This window comes from Ovis canadensis, chromosome 3 (assembly GCF_042477335.2).
Source record: "Ovis canadensis isolate MfBH-ARS-UI-01 breed Bighorn chromosome 3, ARS-UI_OviCan_v2, whole genome shotgun sequence".
NCBI classification, from domain to species: domain Eukaryota; kingdom Metazoa; phylum Chordata; class Mammalia; order Artiodactyla; family Bovidae; genus Ovis; species Ovis canadensis.
In genome coordinates this window covers 62277919-62296476 of record NC_091247.1, presented here as the reverse complement: position 1 = coordinate 62296476, position 18558 = coordinate 62277919, and the positions used below count along the sequence as shown (strand labels likewise).

Below are 18558 nucleotides of genomic sequence, written 5' to 3'. Positions count from 1 at the left end.
TAGGATCGCCCATGCCACGTGGTGCAGCCAAACAAGCCAATCAAGGGGCAGTAGAGTGGGCCCTGTAACCGAGATCCTCATGGTCACAGACTGCTTTAAGTTTCCTCAAAGCAAACACACTCCTTCGGAGCAGAGGCGGGTTTGCTCCCTGTGGCTGGATAGTAACTGCCCGGGTGTCCCCAGTAACCTCAGTCCCTATGGGTTCCAAGTTTAAAACCCTCCCACGTACATCCACCCCATGCAAGGCCCTGAGGAGAGGCAGGTGGGGACCCCTGTGCCCCCGGCTCAGACCTGAGGGGAAGACGTTCGCGCCAGGCCACAGGTCTCGGCCGGGCTGCTCTGAGTACAGCCGCCTGCAGGGGACAGAGTGCCTGCTGGTCCCACTCGGCCTGGATGAGCTGAGACCATGACTGTGGTCTTGGAGGAAGGAGGTGCTGGGTGGCGATGAGACAGCAGCACCAGACAGATGGACAGACTGGACAGACACCCCGGCAGGACTCGGGCTCCTGCAGCATCAGCCAAGGAAGCCAAGGCTGTGCTCAGAATCGGGGTGCACGGCGGCAGTCCCCCCACGCCTGGGGCAGCTCCGCACATCCCCGCGAGCGGCTGCCTGTCTCAGTTGGCGATGCCACCACCTCCAGAGTCTCTAAAAGGACCGTCAAGACTAGGACACTGACCCAGCTCCTCTCTTTGGAGCAAGGACAGGCTGGGACACGCATACACATGGGGAAATTCCAAGCGACTCTGTTTCACATGACGTGTAGCTTAACCCCACAGGGATGAGCCAGACGGGGACAGGGGCTCTGGCTTGGCCCATGAGGCTGTGACCTCCCTCCGTCCCCGTGGCCTCAGGGGACTCCTGGCTGACCCAGGGGAACCTTCACCGGGTCACCTTCTCCAGCGCCCATCCCTGAACAACGGGAAGAGTATGAAAAATGACTGTTCTCAAACTGGCAGAACAAGCCCCTGAGTCCGACAGGAAGGAAACAAGTTTACAAGCTCCTGGCTTCATGCTGGGACTCGACGCGGGGGCAGCCAGACTGGATGTGGGGGCACCTCCCCTCCAGCACTGCCCCCACCCGCCCTGGCACCATCCACCTCTGGCCCTAGCCCGGCTGCACCCACGTGTTCACAGTGGCTGGACTGAGACAAGGATGCTCACAGCAAACAAGCAAACACCACCCACCTGCTGGGGGTCCTCTCGCCCCTTCATCCTCAGGGGTCTTGGGAGTCCCGGGTGTCAGGCATCAGGGGAGGTGGTGCCTCATCTGAACAAGAGGGACTAGGATACACTGGGACCAAACACTCCCAAATCTTCAAAGGGCTGGGGGTGGGGAGGGTCACGGCAAAGACCCACCAAGGGAGGCCGGGGGAGGCCGACTCCATCACCCCAACTCCTAAGCCTCATCTGGCCCCGGGAACAGCTATCTGGCTCTCATGGGACCCCAGAAGTTAGGTGAAACCAAGTCTACGTTGAACTGACTTGGCCCTCGGACCTACCCTGCCCCAGCCACCCCAGCCCCTTCCTGTGCCCCCAGGACCCCTGGCAGAAAGAGAAACAGACCTGGTTTGGTGGGCTGAGGCTCTGCCACCTCTGTCTGTGTGACCTCAGGCAAGCTGCTCAACCTCTCTGAGCCTCCACTGGCTCAGTGAGTCAAGTGGGGTCCCTTAAGTGCCAAATTCCGACTCGGGGGGGTGAAATGAAGCGAGTGCACGAGTGAGGCTGAGTCCGGGCCACTTGGCCCTCCACTCACCCTGCACAAAGGCTCCAGTCCCCAAACACAGGTGCCTGAGGAAACCCGCAGAGGTTTCTCTTTGCCCTTGTGGTTTCCGCCAGCTGCCGGCTTACAGGGCTGAGGCTTCTCATCACCAGAACCTCCATTCTCCAAGGAGAGAGACATCCCCACAGTGTCCTCGCCTGCTGGGACCAGACTGCCCACCCCGCAGGCTGGGCTTGCTTCCCTGCCGGACACCCATTCATCCCCCTTCTGGGTGAGGGTTCCACATGGCTCAGGACGCGGCGCTCTGTTGAGGAGGGGATTATGCCGGAGCCGGGCTCTCTGCAGTCACCGTCTGTCCAGGGAGCCTGGGAAATGTCCTCAGGCTTCCTTGACATTTCCCTCCTGCCGATAAAGGACAGAAATGGAATGGACCTAACAGAAGCAGAAGATATTAAGAAGAGGTGGCAAGAATACACAGAAGAACAGTACAAAAAAGATCTTCACGACCAAGATAATCAGGATGGTGTGATCACTCATCTAGAGCCAGACATCCTGGAATGTGAAGTTAAGTGGACCTTAGAAAGCATCACTACAAAGAAAGCTAGTGGAGGTGATGAAATTCCAGTGGAGCTATTTCAAATCCTGAAAGATGATGCTGTGAAAGTGCAGCACTCAATATGCCAGCAAATTTGGAAAATTCAGCAGTGGCCACAGGATTGGAAAAGGTCAGTTTTCATTCCGATCCCAAAGAAAGGCAATGCCAAAGAATGCTCAAACCACTGCACAATTGTACTCATCTCACACACTAGTAAAGTAATGCTCAAAATTCTCCAAGCCAGGCTTCAGCAATACGTGAACCGTGAACTTCCAGATGTTCAAGCTGGTTTTAGAAAAGGCAGAGGAAACAGAGATCAAATTGCCAACATCGCTGGATCATGGAAAAAGCAAGAGAGTTCCAGAAAAACATCTATTTCTGCTTTATTGACTATGCCAAAGCCTTTGACTGTGTGGATCACAACAAACTGTGGAAAATTCTGAAAGAGATGGGAATACCAGACCACCTGACCCGCCTCTTGAGAAATCTGTATGCAGGTCAGGAAGCAACAGTTAGAACTGGACATGGAACAACAGGCTGGTTCCAAATAGGAAAAGGAGTACGTCAAGGCTGTGTGTTGTCACCCTGCTTATTTAACTTCTATGCAGAGTATATCATGAGAAACACTGGACTGGAAGAAACACAAGCTGGAATCAAGATTGCCGGGAGAAATATCAATGACCTCAGATATGCAGATGACACCACCCTTATGGCAGAAAGTGAAGAGGAACTAAAAAGCCTCTTGATGAAAGTGAAAGAGGAGAGTGAAAAAGTTGGTTTAAAGCTCGACATTCAGAAAATGAAGATCATGGCATCTGGTCCCATCACTTCATGGGAAATAGATGGGGAAACAGTAGAAACAGTGTCAGACTTTATTTTTTGGGGCTCCAAAATCACTGCAGATGGTGACTGCAGCCATGAAATTAAAAGACGCTTACTCCTTGGAAGAAAAGTTATGACCAACCTAGATAGTATATTCAAAAGCAGAGACATTACTTTGCTGACTAAGGTCCGTCTAGTCAAGGCTATGGTTTTTCCAGTGGTCATGTATGGATGTGAGAGTTGGACTGTGAAGGAGGCTGAGCGCCAAAGAATTGATGCTTTTGAACTGTGGTGTTGGAGAAGGCTCTTGAGAGTGCCTTGGACTGCAAGGAGATCCAACCAGTCCATTCTGAAGGAGATCAATCCTGGGATTTCTTTGGAAGGACTGATGCTAAAGCTGAAGCTCCAGTACTTTGGCCACCTCATGCGAAGAGTTGACTCATTGGAAAAAACTTTGATGCTGGGAGGGATTGGGGGCAGGAGGAGAAGGGGACAACCGAGGATGAGATGGCTGGATGGCATCATGGACTCAATGGACATGAGTCTGAGTGAACTCCGGGAGTTGGTGATGGACAGGGAGGCCTGGCGTGCTGCAATTCATGGGGTCGCAGAGAGTCGGACACGACTGAGCGACTGAACTGAACTGAACTGAGCCTTCCTTTCTCTGGGCTCATGGCTGGTGTGGGGATGGCTGTGGGGTTGCTTGGGGAGCCAGAACCCACAATTGCATATCTGCAGTGACCAACAGGCCATGGACACAGTGAGGAGGGGCTAGATGATGAAGGGGTGCTGTGATGAAGGGGCACTGTGATGAGGCACGGTAAGGAAGGGGTGCGGGAAGGCCTCTTGAAGGTGGAGGTTCTGTGTGCTTGGGTAGATGCTGTGTGGTGCAGACCATCCAACTCGCCACCTACACGCTGGAAACGAGTGGGATTTGCCGTGAATTAATTGCACCCTATAAAGATGCTTGCTTTTTTAAGTGCAGTCTCAACAATAAGAACATAAGAGTCAGTGCGGTGAACCAGAACTATCAGCCACTGTTCTGACCACACACGAGAGTCTGATCATTTCTAACCCCGCCTCCGCTGTTCCTGTGCACGCGGGTCCACACTTGGTGACTGGGGGCCCTGACTCCCTCCCCTCAACTTGGTGAAGCCCGGGGATCTTGAGAGCCCGAGTGCACACCTCTACCTCTCCCTGCCCTAGGAACCCCTCTTCGTTGTCTGGGCTCCAGGCCTCAAAGGGAGGCACCAGGGCAGCAGGCTGGACATACGGGTGTCTGGGCCCTGCCTTCGCTGCCCCCTCCCCTTCAGGCCACTGTCAGGAGACCCCGGAGGCTTCTGCCACCCAGGTGGGAGCTGCCTAATTTACCAGGATAACATCCTGGACTGGAAGCCAGCTGAGGCTCCCTCGGGGTGAATAGTAACAGCAGTGCCTCAGCTCCCTCTTGCTGACTCCTGCTGGTGCTGATTTAGAAGCTAATGATTCTGGTGCCAATGGATTCTTTCCTTCAATTTCCTCTACTTAACAGGTCTCTTACATCAAATCAGTGTCTCTCATTTGGCTGGTGTGGTTGGGATTCCAGGGTCTGTGTCCACAAATGGTCTACTGGATCCCTGATTTGGTTGTGCTGTTGAACTGAACTGCTGTGGCCAAGGACCACCTTCCAGGGGTCCAGGCACAGCAGAAGCTGGACTGGCAGGGGCGGGCATGGGGCGGCTTGTTGGGGGTGGGGGAAGGGTGGGCTGGGAGGGTCATCTTCCCAACATTGCTAAGCAAAGGACAGAGGACAGTGAGCTGGGGGGAGACCTGCACAGGGGTCCCTGGGCATAGAGCGAGAGCACTACCACTTCCTGAAACACAGTGCAGGAGATGGCTCACAGTCCACTGCTAAGACACGAGGCTAGAGTACCGACCCAGAGCTGCAGGCCCTCCTCCTTGCTCTCTGCCTTTGCAGGGCGTCCTCCCTTCTCTGGGTCCAGGGCAGCCTTTCTGATCTCCCCACACACGATACCCAACAGCACCCACAGCTTACTCCCGTTGCTGTTGTTCAGTTGCTAAGTCCTGTCTGACTCTCTGCAACCCCATGGACTGCAGCACGCCAGGCTTCCCTGTCCTTCACCATCTCCCAGAGCTTGCTCAAACTCATGTCCATCAAACCATCTCATCTTCTGTCACCCCCTTCTCCTCCTGCCTTCAATCTTTCCCAGCATCAGGGTCTTTTCCAGTGAGTTGGCTCTTCCCATTAGGTGGCTGAAGTATTGGAGCTTCAGCCTCAGTCCTTCCAATGAATATTCAGGGTTGATTTCCTTTAGGATTGACTGGTTTGATTTCCTTGCGGTCTAAGGGACTCTTAAAAGTCTTCTCCAGCACCACAGTTCGAAAACATCAGTTCTTTGCTGTTCAGCCTTCTTTATGATCCAACTCTCACATCTGTACATGACTATTGGAAAAACCACAGCTTTGACTATATGGACCTTTGTCAGCAAAGTGATGTCTCTGCTTTTGAATACGCTGCCTAGGTTTGTCATAGCTTTCCTTCCAAGGAACAAGTGTCTTTTAATTTCATGGCTCCAGTCACTGTCCACAGTGATTTTGGAGCCCAAGAAAATAAAGTCTGCCACTGTTTCCATTTTTTCCCCATTTAGTTGCCATGAAGTGATGGATCCGGATGCTATGATCTTAGTTTTTTCAGTGTTGAGTTCTAAGCCAGTTTTTTCTCTCTCCTTTTTCACCTTCATCAAGAGGCTCTTTAGTTCCTCTTTGCTCTCTACCATAAGGGTGTCATTTGCATATCTGAGGTTGTTGGTATTTCTCTGGGCAATCTTGATTCCAGTTTGTGCTTCATCCAGCCTGGCATTTCCCATGATGTATTCTGCATATAAGTTAAATAAGCAGGGTGACAATATACAAGCTTGACGTACTCGTTTCCCAATTTGGAACCAGTCTGTTGTTCCATATCCGGTTCTAACTGTTGCTTCTTGACCTGCATACAGGTTTTCAGGAGGCAGGTCAGGTGGTCTGGAATTCCCATCTCTCGAAGAATTTCCCACAGTTTGTTGTTGTTTGTTTGTTGCTTATCCCCTACCTCAGTGTTTATCTCATGGTCAACCAAATTGTGGAGCATCATCTGGCGGGGAGGGTCTTCCCAGGTAAAGAACCCATCTGCCAGATGCAGGAGACACAAGAGATGTGGGTTCAGTCCTAGCATCAGGAAGGTGCCCTGGAGGAGGACATGGCAAGCCACTCCAATATTCTTGCCTGGAGAATCCGATGGACAGAGGAGCTTGGGGGGCTATAGCCCTCGGGGCTGCAGAGCGTGGGCATGACCGAGCGACTGAGCACACATGTACCCCTGTCTGCATCGCGGCAGTTTGTGGTTCAGCCTAGAGGAGATGCTCAATAAGCCCTGCATGGGTGGATGGATGGATAGGCAGATGAATGTGGATAGACGACCTGCATGTTTAAGTGCTAGAGAGCAGTTGCTATTATGTTTCAACAAAATTTCGTGTTTATATGAGCACTCTTGGGGAAGGAAACAGCAACCGACTCCAGTACTCTTGTCTGAAGAATCCCATGGACAGAGAAACTTGGTTGACTATAGTCCATGGGATCACAAAGAATCGGACATGACTGACACGACTTAGCACACATGTACGCCCAAGCATCCTAGAAAAACTTGCCTTTTGTAGTCTGCTGCTGCTGCTAAGTCACTTCAGTCGTGTCCAACTCTGTGTGACCCCATAGACGGCAGCCCACCAGGCTCCCCCATCCCGGGGATTCTCCAGGCAAGAACACTGGAGTGGGTTGCCATTTCCTTCTCTTTGTAGTCTAAAGCAATGTATTTTAGTTAAAGCAACCTTCCTGATTTTACCCTGGAAATGCTTTCCCTTGATTGTGGTAAGGCAATAAAGTAGAGACTTTTTTAAAAGCTCCACCAGGCTCATCAGTTGTTATAAGAGCCTTTCAGCTGTGAGGTATTAAGTGAAACAAATGAATAGAACTCTGTGAGCACAGGTCTTACAGCAGGAGGCTTGCACAGCATAACTGCCCTCCTGCTGAACTTTCTGGCTGGATAAATTCTGGCCACATTCAATTCATGAGCTTCCTGCTCCAGGTCCAGCCCCACTTCCATCACTGTGCACACACAGGCTCCTTCTAAGAAGCCCAAACTGGGGTTGACAATCAGTGGCAATGCTGGTGTGAACTTAGGGACCTTCTGAGGCTATGGCTGTGCACAGCACCTCGGAGACAATTACCATGGTCGCTCGTCTATACGTAGGAAAATAAAAGCAAACAGGAAAAGCTGAGCAACATAGAAAGAGAGAAACGTGAACAGAACCAGAATACGGTTTCATTGCTCTTCCTGACTCCCTGAGTGCTGAAGAGCTAAGGCCCAGCAGGAATTGAGACTGTGTGATGTGCTTGTCTGTGTTAGCAAGGGTCCTTTGGTACCAAAGCCACAAGGGGCCAAAAGTTAATGCACACTTCAGGCATTACATTTATTCCATGTGTGCAAGAATATCTATTTTCTGAGTATTATTTCAATTAAAATGGACAAATGAAGCTAGGGTACTTATTTTAATCTTTAATAACTAGCTTCTTTGTCAACTTCCCCTGGGGAGGCATGATGGGCTGGACCTTCTGTGGTCTCTTGGTCCTCCATGTGGGTTTCTCCAGCCCCTGCCCACTCGGTGGCCCTCCCCTGCTGCCTCCTGTGTTGTCCACTCAACCCTGACCTGCCCCTGAAACTCCTGCTTGCCTGTGAGAGCCCATCAACCTTGACCTCTGTTAGCCTCGGAAGAGACGATGGCAGGTGTTGCACCCACATCCTCTGACGAGCACCCAGTGGCCACCTGATGCATCCATGGCCCACAGGCTGAATGAGAAGCAGAAGCTGGGGCCCTGTGTCTGTCCTGAGAGGCAAGTCTGGAGGTGCAGTCAGGAGGCCCCTGAGGGAACAGCCTCCAGCAGAGAAGGGGAGGCCTTGGACCTCAAGACAATTACACACAGGTGTTTCCACAAATGTGATTCCTACGTCATGAGACAATGTGGACACTGCCTGCCACCTGGCGACTTACTGGAGGCTGCTTACCTGTCAGAGTCCTCAGGTCTCACCAAGATGTGATGTGAATGCCCCCAGTGGTCCCCTCCTGCCTGCATCCCATTCAGCCCCTCACCCTCATTTCTCTGGGGTCCCTCTCAAGAGTCTCCAGCCTCGGCCTCTCCCTGACCACCAGTTCCTCCCAGTCTTGTCGTGGGGGTCACAGGAAAGTGGCTCCGACGATCTCACTCATGTCCCCAGCTGTCCAACCCCTGAGGCTGGCAGGTGCCTGTGATGCTCACATCTTGGCACTGCCCACCTGGCAGTATCAGTGAGCCAGAAACCTCTTGGAGTTTCCGGAGAGCCCTCCACCAGGCGGGACGGGACCCCTGGGATGCCCCTGGAGGTGGCTCCTGCCAACAGGATTCACAGCCCAAGCAGCAGCCAGCCCTGGTAGCTGAAGAGCCAGGACACTTCCTGAGCGGCTGCCCCCTGCCAGTGCTGCCCCCTGACCCCGACTCAGCCCCTGGACCAGGGTGAGAGGAAGCATGCTATCTCTGGCCTCCAGGAACACCTCCACCCGGGGCCCTGCTCCTGGTCTGCTGCACCCTCGGAGCCCAGCACTGCTCTGAAGAGGAGAGCTTGCTTGCTTCGCGCCCAGCACCCCCTTGCCCGAGCTGCCCCCAACACCCTTGACCTCCATGTGAGGCCCAGGAGGTTCCCAGGAGGCCCAGCTTCACCCGCAGGGCCCAAGTGTGGCTCGAGCCTTGGTCCTGGTTGGCCTCCACATCCACAACTGGAGTGTGAGCCTCCTGCATCAGCAGATCCTGGACCTGGGAAGATGGTGCTGCTCCCGAGAAAGCCCTTCCGAACCTGGGAGGAGAGGTCAGGGCTCAGGCCGGTCACCAGGGTACCCACAGCCCCTCCAGGGCACCCGGGGATACTCAGGCCACATGGCTGCAATCCTGGCCCCGCGCATGCCCTCCTTCCTGGGGAGTCACTGTGGATAACAGAAATGCAGCAAAACCACAGGCTCGATTTTGTTTCTCATCGACGTGTTGCTCTTCCAGGAGCCTGGACAGCCCTGAGCTACACCGGCCCTCTGGGTTTATAGGGAAGCCCTCCCAGGTGCAGCTATAATTGGAAATCAACTGAGGCAGAAACCCCAGCCTGGGCCTTGGCGGGGTTCCAGGTCTGTTAATTTAGGAAATCCACTCTCCTGACCTGGCCGGCTGCCCCGGGGCTGATCCTAAGTTCTGGCCTTTGTGTACACCTTCCCTGCCCACCTGGCAGGCGCAGGCCCGCCTCCCCACTCCCCGCCTGCCCCAGCTTGCTCCTTGCTAGAAGGAAAACACCCAGGAGTTCACCGCCGGGTGGCTGGCACTTTCATCTGGCCCCGTCCACTTGGGGTTTTCAACCGTAAACACAGTTCTGAATGCAGGACTGTGTGTGCGGGGGAGTGAAGAAGGCAGGATTTGTGTCAAGAGATTCCGGAAAACTAGCCCCTCCCCAAAGCCACCAGATGCTACTGGGGTGAGAAACAGGCCAATAGGGGTGCCATCCGGAAAGATCTTGGGCTGCAGGGCCCTGTCTCCATCCCCCCTCTTTCCCTGGCATTCTAGGCCATGGCGGGGATCCTCCCCAAACCTGCAGCCTTCCCTGCTGGTCAGTGTTCACATGTACACCCCTACTTCCTGGAAGGGATAGCTTCCCACCGCCTCCCTCAATCTGGGGTCACTCCTGCTTCCCCCCGCCGCAACAAAAAGTTATTGTTGAAAAGCCAGTGGCTGTCCCTACAGACCTGCTGTGTGTGTCAGGAATTTTACAGACAAAGCGGGACCTGCTGGGCTGAGGGCCTGGGATCGCGAATGTCAGAATAACGAACAAGCACCAAGTCTCACGGTCCCACCTGCACCTTGTGGAGCCCATTAGAAAGGGGAGGCCCCAGGCTGAGAGGCTGGTGGATTCAGACCCCTCCCCCGGGGACCAGCATCCCACTAGGTCCTTCTCCCAAATGCCTTCCTGAGCATAGTCCTGCAGGTTTAGACAGAAGGTCCGGCTGCCCCACCCTGCCCTGACCCCCAGCTTCCCCTTCAGTGACTTGTGGCCGCTTTTCTCCTGGGGCCGTGGGGACCCTGCACTGTAGACATGAGGTCCCCAGAACGGGAGCAGGCCCAGAGCATCAGGGCTGCGGCTCAAGCCATCTGCCCTGTGCAGGTGGGGATTGTGGGTTTCCGTGACCAACAATGGTTATGGGGGATTCGGGTGGGGGCGACCTTGGGACTTAGCTAGGCCAGCTGACCTTGAGTCTGAGTCATTGGTTGATTCTGGAAGCTTCTCCTCTACCCCAGCATCAGAGCAGGGTGTGCTTTTGTCAGGAATTCAAACCCCGAGTCCAGGCGGGCAGCAGTGGCCCAAGTGTGGCCACCAGGGAGCAAGGGGCCTGGGCTCAACTTAAAACCTTCCGGGAGGCCCCTCAGACTGAACATGAGGCCGGGCAGGGCCTGAGGTCCCGAGCAGCCCCCTGCTGACGAAGTGTGTCTTTCAGGTGACCCCTCGGGACAGGATGGCCCACAGGGGAAGCTGCACAGGGATGGCCTGGCTGCCTGTCCTGCTGGTAAGTGGCCGGGATGCCCGTGCCCCAGGGTATTCCTAGTGGGAGCTGCCATTTGGCCATGTCCTTCACTAGCCATGTCCCTCTCATCCTGTCTGTGCAGCACCGTGTGGTGATCACACGCTGCCGCCCCCACCTTCACCAGGCTCTCCAGGGCAACGCCCTGATCAGCCCCCAGCCAGAGGCAGTCACTGTACTCAGAGCTCCCCTCAGCCGGCTCTGGTCTGTGTGGTGGTGCCCAGCCCAGCGCACCTGTGCCAAGCTCCACACCCTAAGTCAAGCCCGAGCTCCCGGTGAGCTGAGGCACCTGTGACAGGGGGCTGCGGAAAGGGGCCTCCCCGGCTTTGAGGGGAGTCGGGGGAGCTGCCGGTGCCAAGTGTTTGGGATGGAGGCTCTGACTGTCAGGCGAGGACCGCCAGGGCATTAGCTGAAGGGGTCCCCCCCAGGGCTCCTCCACCACAACCTCCAGATGCTGACCAGAGTCAGTGGGGGTCTCCAAGGGCGAGTGGAGGCCAAAGGAGCCCCTTCCTCGAGGCAGGCGTCCCTGGTGTGCCGGGCCAGTGCGGAGGAGGCCAGCTGTGGCGAGAACGAGTTCTACAACCAGACCACGGGGCTGTGCCGCGAGTGCCCGCAGTGCGCGCCAGGGGAGGAGCCCTACCTGGTAAGCCCCGCCCCGGAGGCGGCCCCACTCCCCCCCACCCCGCCCCCGGCCCCGGGGAGTAGGGAGCCGCGGAGGACGGATGTCCCGCCCGCATGGCTGGCTGGAATGGACCGTCCTCCTCTGGGATCTCTGCGCAGACCACCTGCTAAGTGCCGGGAACCTGAATGTGGCTGTGGTGTTTGGGGTCCTGGCGCCGAGTGTGCACTCCCAGGGCAGTCAGCCCGGCCGGATGAGTTTATCCTGGAGCCAGCAGGAGGGGCAGCATAGGACGGTGGGGGCAGTGGGGACCCCGGGCTCAGAGCAGACGGGGGAGGGCTGCGGCTAGGACAGTCCACACCCCGAGAGAGGAGATCCTGGGAGCAGCCCGTGCGCCCAGCGCTTAGGAACCTCAGGGTCGCGTGGTGGTCGTCGTGGTGATGCAGCCGCTGACCCACCTGTGTCCCATCCTTCCCTGGCCAGTCCTGCGGTTATGGCACCAGGGACGAGGACTACGGCTGCGTTCCCTGCCCTGCGGAGAAGTTCTCCAAGGGCGGCTACCAGATCTGCCGGCGCCACAAGGACTGCGAGGGCTTCTTCCGCGCCACGGTGCTGACCCCGGGGGACACAGAGCGCGACGCTGAGTGTGGGCCCTGCTTGCCTGGGTGAGCTCCGTGCCGCCCTGCCCACGTCCCCCTCCCGGGCATGGGTCCTGCAGGGAGGAGAGTCACACATCTCCAGCTCTGGGAGAGGAGGGAAGTGGGGCACAGGTCTCCTGGTGGGGGTCCCACCTTCCACCCGCAGGGCAGCCCACCTGGGCTCCATGTCTGTGTCCCTAAGTGGACCTCATCATAATAGCATCTCTGACCACCCAAATCAAGCAGATGTGTTGAATACTTAAAAGGAGACAACACATGTGGAGTGAGGAAAGAAAAAACAAGGTATTTTTTGTATTTTTAGTATTCTGGAAAAAAACTGAGGGTGAAAAGCTACTAATAGAAATATTTGTAATCAAAGCTATGGTGTTTCCAGTAGTCATGTATGGATATGAGAGGTGGACCATAAAGAAGGCTGAGCAGCAAAGAACTGATGCTTTTGAACTGTGGTGTTGGAGAAGTCCTTGAGAGTCCTTTGGTCTTCAAGGAGGATCAAACCAGTCCATCCTAAAGGAAATCAGCCCTGAATATTCACTGGAAGGACTGATGCTGAAGCTCCAATATTTTGGCCACCTAATAGGAAGAACTGACTCATTGGAAAAGACCCTGATGCTGGGAAAGATTGAAGGCAGGAGGAGAAGGGCGTGACAGAGGATGAGATGGTTGGATGGTGTCACTGACTCAATGGACATGAGTTTGAGCAAACTCAGGGAGATGATGATGGACAGGGAAGCATGGTGTGCTGCAGTCCAGGGCATCGCGTGAGTTGCAGAGTCAGACATAACTTAGTGACCACTGAACAACAATAGAAATATTTGAGCCATATGGTTCCTATAATTCTGCCACAATTCTGTTATGTGTCAGTCTTCCCATAAAAACCAAAGTAAAAGTAGCCTGAAAGACAGACTCTTCCTTCAAGACAGCAGATTCCCCTTGGGAGGTGGAAAGTATAGCCCTGCAACCTGGTGACTGCCTCCCTCTGGTGGCCACACAACCTATGCTACCAAGGGCTGCCCAGAGCGGTGGTGTAGGCTTCCTGGTGGTGATAATGGTAGAGGTGATGGAAGTGGTGATGATGAAGGTGATGATGACAGTGGTCATGGTGATGGAGGTGGTCATGGTGATGATGGAGGTGGTCATGGTGATGATGGAGGTGGTCATGGTGATGATGGAGGTGGTGATGGCAGTGGTCATGGTGATGATGGAGGTGGTCATGGTGATGATGGAGGTGGTCATGGTGATGATGGAGGTGGTCATGGCAGTGGTCATGGTGATGATGGAGGTGGTCATGGTGATGATGGAGGTGGTCATGGCAGTGGTCATGGTGATGATGGAGGTGGTCATGGTGATGATGGAGGTGGTCATGGTGATGATGGAGGTGATGATGGAGGTGGTCATGGTGATGATGGAGGTGGTGATGGCAGTGGTCATGGTGATGATGGAGGTGGTCATGGTGATGATGGAGGTGGTCATGGTGATGATGGAGGTGATGATGGAGGTGGTCATGGCAGTGGTCATGGTGATGATGGAGGTGGTGGTGGAGGTGATGATGGAGGTGGTCATGGTGGTTATGGAGGTGGTGGTGGAGGTGATGATGGAGGTGATGATGGAGGTGGTCATGGTGATGATGGAGGTGGTCATGGTGATGATGGAGGTGGTGATGGCAGTGGTCATGGTGATGATGGAGGTGGTCATGGTGATGATGGAGGTGATGATGGAGGTGGTCATGGTGATGATGGAGGTGGTCATGGCAGTGGTCATGGTGATGATGGAGGTGGTGGTGGAGGTGATGATGGAGGTGGTCATGGTGGTTATGGAGGTGGTGGTGGAGGTGATGATGGAGGTGATGATGGAGGTGGTCATGGTGATGATGGAGGTGGTCATGGTGATGATGGAGGTGATGATGGAGGTGGTCATGGTGATGATGGAGGTGGTGGTGGAAGTGATGATGGAGGTGGTCATGGTGATGATGGAGGTGGTCATGGTGATGATGAAGGTGGTCATGGTGATGACAGAGCTGGTGGTGGAGGTGATGATGGTGGTGGTCATGGCAGCAGCAGCATTTTGAGCACTGTACCATATCTTGTAGCCGGCTTGTCACCTGTTATTCACCCCCTCCGAACCACTGTATTAAGAGGAGATAGAAAATAAGAATATATCCAAACAAGAGCACTGGGCATTAGTCTATTAGAAAAAGGAAATGCAGAAAGACCCTCCAAGGGAGAAACAAACTTAAAGTGAAAGACCCTTTAACACGAGGAGCTATCTCAAGCTTGCAGAAAATAACCTCAGTTCAGATATGTCGCTAGGGAGCCTCCAATTCCACCACCATCTCTGCTGTTGACTGACCCCACCCCCAGTCTCTCCAGGTTCTGGTCTTTCGTTCAGATCCACTTCTTGAGCTGCTGACTTCTGTGTCCAGGTATCTGTCTGACAAGCTCTGACACAGAGGACCCATATTTGTCAAATGGGTGGAAAAAAGAAAAGGAAAAATTCCCTTCTTAACAGTGAGCTGTCCACGTGCTTTTGTGTGGAGAAAGGCCATAGAGGAGGCCCAGGGACAGAGCTCTAGGAGGCCTCCTCGGGTATCGCCTCCCCCATGACAAGCTCTCACTGACTGCGGCCACTCCCTGCTGGACCCCTAGGATGGGGTGAGGTTCACGGTAGCTTCTATCCGCCTGCTCAAGGGAGGGGAAAGTGAGCCTAGGAGCCCCCCAGGGAAGCAGGTCTTTGGGGAGAAGCTATGTCCCTGTGGATGTGGAGGAAGATTCTAGAGGCCCCATCTGAGCTTTAGTCTTGTCTTGGGCTCCTCATCTTAATCAACCTTTGAGGAACAGGAGAAGAAGGAAGAAAGAACTAGGGAAAGTCACAGTATAGACCAGAGTGTGAGAAATCTGGGCTTTACAGAAAGACAGACGGCCCCAGAGCTCTATGTGAGCCCCCCCCATTGGATCGAGGGAAACCTGCTGAAGTTGCTGAACAAGCATTCACACCGCTGTCCGCCGAGGACAGGCCAAGTGAGCCTTGAAAAGAAAAACCCAACAATTGGGCGGTTCTGTGCACCACAGGCCCCAGAAACCAGTGAAGGGTCGAATTCAGGCCCGGTTAGAGGACGCCCAGAGTGCTCCCGGAGGAACATGCTGGAACCTTGCAAACCTGGTCTTGGGGTCGTTCAGCTCATCATACCGCTGGAGCTGGGCACTGCCGTACCAGAAAGATAGAAGGGAGCTGCAGGGTGGGGAGCAGCCTCACCCGGGAGCTTCTGTGCGGGAGCCTTGGCCCCGTGGGCCCCTCCCCCACCTCCCTGAGGTGCCCAGCACAGGCTGGGGGGAGGGGTCAGGAGCGACCACCATCGCTTGGAAGCTGTGAGGGGCTGGCCTGGCACCCTGAGCAGGTGTTCCTGCAGGTGGCTCCCAGAGCAGCAGAGCGTGCATGTGAGCGCCTGTGTATAAACCTGCCTGGTGTGGCTCCTCTGGGGGGTGTTCTGAGATCGGCTAATTCCTGTTTACAAGATACACAGGGTCTGAGGATAAAAGGCTCTTGAGGAAGGGCCGGGTTGCTGACGGTCCAGCCCTCGAGGCTAGAGTCCCCCCAGCCTCACCCCCCTGTCACGGGGCCAGGCGCACATGGCTAATAAACAAGAGATTAGAAAACAACCACAGAGAGACCCAGTAGAGGGCCGGGAGTTTTCATCTTGAGTCGTATGAAGGGACAGCACTGCCAGCAGCTCTTTACTCACCGACGTCTCCTGATGTGAACACCTCGGGTGTTTATAGGAGGCGGGCCCAGAGAGGCGGAGCCGTCTGGGGACTGGGGGACCTGAGTGCAAGCAGGCACAGACCTCTGGGAGGGCCCCGGGGGTGGCAGGGTCACGGCTGGCAGGCTGGCATGGTAGGAGGGAGCTTCCTGGGTGTGAAGTCTTGGGGACAGCCGTACCTGAAGGCTTTGACCTTCCGGTAGAGAGAAACAGCCCCATCGTGAGCTCACCAGGTGCCCTCACCTGAGGAGGAGGCAGGTGACTCTGGTTGTGACCTGGCTGCGTCTCAGGCCCTCTGCTCTGACCACCCTAGACAGGGCCAAGGTCTCTGCTGCAGCCACGCCCTCCAGCCAGCCCCACTCCATCCCAGTCAGCAAGCGTCCAGCTCTTCCAGGAGGTCCCGGGGCTCCTAGACACCCCTGCCCATAACTCCGCCCGGCTGCAGGCTATGCCCTTGTGGGGGTCACACCTCCTCCTTGGGGCATGCCCCCCACCCCGTGCCTGGCTATGATGGTTAGAGAATAAGCCGTGGTCATCCCCGCTCACCTGTCTGCTCTGTCTCCCCCCGCCATCCCCCCACCCCGCCTGCACAGCTACTACATGCTGGAAAACAGACCGAGGAACATCTACGGCCTGGTATGCTACTCCTGCCTGCTGGCACCCCCCAACACCAAGGAATGTGAGTGTCTGCCCCGTCCAAGGTCCTGACTCAACCCTGACAGCTCTCCTGACTTGGGAGCCGCGAGCCAGCTCCGGATGGTGGGGACACAGAGATGCTCCTGAGGCCAGGCGGGCGGGCAACAGGTCCCTGGGAGCGAGAGAGGGTTGGGTGGTAAAACCACACATCAGACGGGGACTGACACCAGTTGAGGGACCTCTGTGAGCCTGAGTTTTCTGGGGGCGCTAAAATTGGACCATCCATCTCTCACGATCCTGGCAAACACCCACAGCGCCAAGGTGTTTTGCTGAGAACTGCAAAGCGCTCAGCAGTGGTAAGTTCTGCTTGGTAACACGCAATGTTTCAACGCGTGTTGAAGGGAAGCCTGCGGAGTGACCACAGGGCACGTGACGTAAACACTGAGGCCCTCAGTTTGGCCTCACCTCTGGCTGCCTCCTTCCTACCCTAACTCTGGTTTGATGCTCGTGGGTGCCTATTTAGGAGGAAGGGCTGGGGCCCCCTGCTTCAGAGAAGGTGACGGATGGCCTCCTGTGTCTGTGGTCGGGAGACACGGACGAGGTGGGACAGGTGGACAGATGGAAGACAAGACAACTGGGAGGGAAGGGGGAGTCCGGTCCAGCACTGGGGCCCCCCTCCAACTCGCGGGAGTTCCAGGGTCCACACTGCGGCCCTGCCCTCCTGGTTCTCCATGAGACCCTGCCCTCCCCATCGTCTCATGATATCTTGTCAAGGAGACAAGATTCTTAGGAGGGCCTGCTTCCTAGAAGCACCAGGAGGAAGGGAGGAGGGTGAGAGGAGACAGTGGTGCCTTTCCTGCTTTGAGATCCTCTGGGAGAGATACTCCGCATGGCAGGGCCATGGGCAGCAGGGGCTGTGGGGCAGGACTGACGCCTGCATGGAAGGCATTCTCTTCCTCCCAAAGTCCTTAAGCAGATGAACCTGACAAGAACAGTTTGTGCGTCTTTAAAGCTGAACATTCCCACCCAGCCAGATGCTAATTAATTCATAAATTAGAGGAGGCCCAGGCTTCCCTGGAGAAGGCAATGGCACCCCATTCCAGTACTCTTGCCTGGAAAACCCCATGGATGGAGGAGCCTGGTAGGCTGCAGTCCATGGGGTCGCTAAGAGTCGGACATGACTGAGCGACTTCACTTTCACTTTTCAGTTTCATGCATTGGAGAAGGAAGTGGCAACCCACTCCAGTGTTCTTGCCTGGAGAATCCCAGGGACAGGGGAGCCTGATGGGCTGCCGTCTATGGGGTCGCACAGAGTCGTACACGACTGAAGCGACTTAGCAGCAGCAGCAGCAGCAGGCTTCCCTGGTGGCTAGTGGTGTAGAACCCACCTGCCAATGCAGGAGACACAAAAGATGCGGGTTCGATCCCTGGGTCAGGAAGATCCCCTGGAGGAGGGTATGGCAACCCACTATAGTATTCTTGCCTGGGAAATCCCACGGATAGAGGAGCCTGGCGGGCTGCCATCCATGGGGTCACAAAGAGTCAGATAGGCTAAGCAACTGAACACACAGAGGTCCGGGGCTGCCCACAGGACGTGATGCGGCCGGCTTCGATCCTGTCACAGAGAGCTCTGGGATGCAATCCTGTCCTGAAAGACACTGAACACCCCTACCCACTAAGGATGGAATGTGGGGTTCATGCAGCTCCTCCCCACGGGCCTTCATCTAAAAGATCACAGGGCCTGTGTCCTTATTCAGGCCAGACCGTGCTAGACACCCGCAGCCAGAGAGCTCTCAGCCTGGGAGAAGCCCCCTTCTCTCCTCCAACATGAGGCCCATTGTTGGAGTCCCTGGCCCCCAGCCCATAATTTAAGGCTTATCTAAAGAACAGCCCCAGCCAGGCCCCCGGGAGTGAGCTCACAGGATCCAGTCCTGAAGGAGGTCAGCAAGGAAGTGAGGCCGATTCCAGGAACCTGGAGTCCCACTGGGCAACCTTGGAAGTCACCTGACCTCTGTTTGTCCATCTGGGAAATGGGGCGATGCATTCAGCAAAGCTTCACAGGCTGATGTGGGGAGT

General features: G+C 55.4%; 1 protein-coding gene across 1 annotated transcript in view; it reads left to right on the top strand.

Annotated features, from left to right (window-relative positions):
• EDAR (ectodysplasin A receptor) overlaps positions 1-18558 on the top strand; it is a 53711-nt gene that overhangs the window by 23782 nt on the left and 11371 nt on the right. The window contains exons 2-5 of the mRNA XM_069580425.1: positions 10731-10799; positions 11335-11457; positions 11917-12098; positions 16440-16525. Coding sequence (XP_069436526.1) covers positions 10749-10799; positions 11335-11457; positions 11917-12098; positions 16440-16525 — 442 coding nt within the window. The 5' untranslated portion in view covers positions 10731-10748. The remainder of the gene's footprint in view (positions 1-10730; positions 10800-11334; positions 11458-11916; positions 12099-16439; positions 16526-18558) is intronic.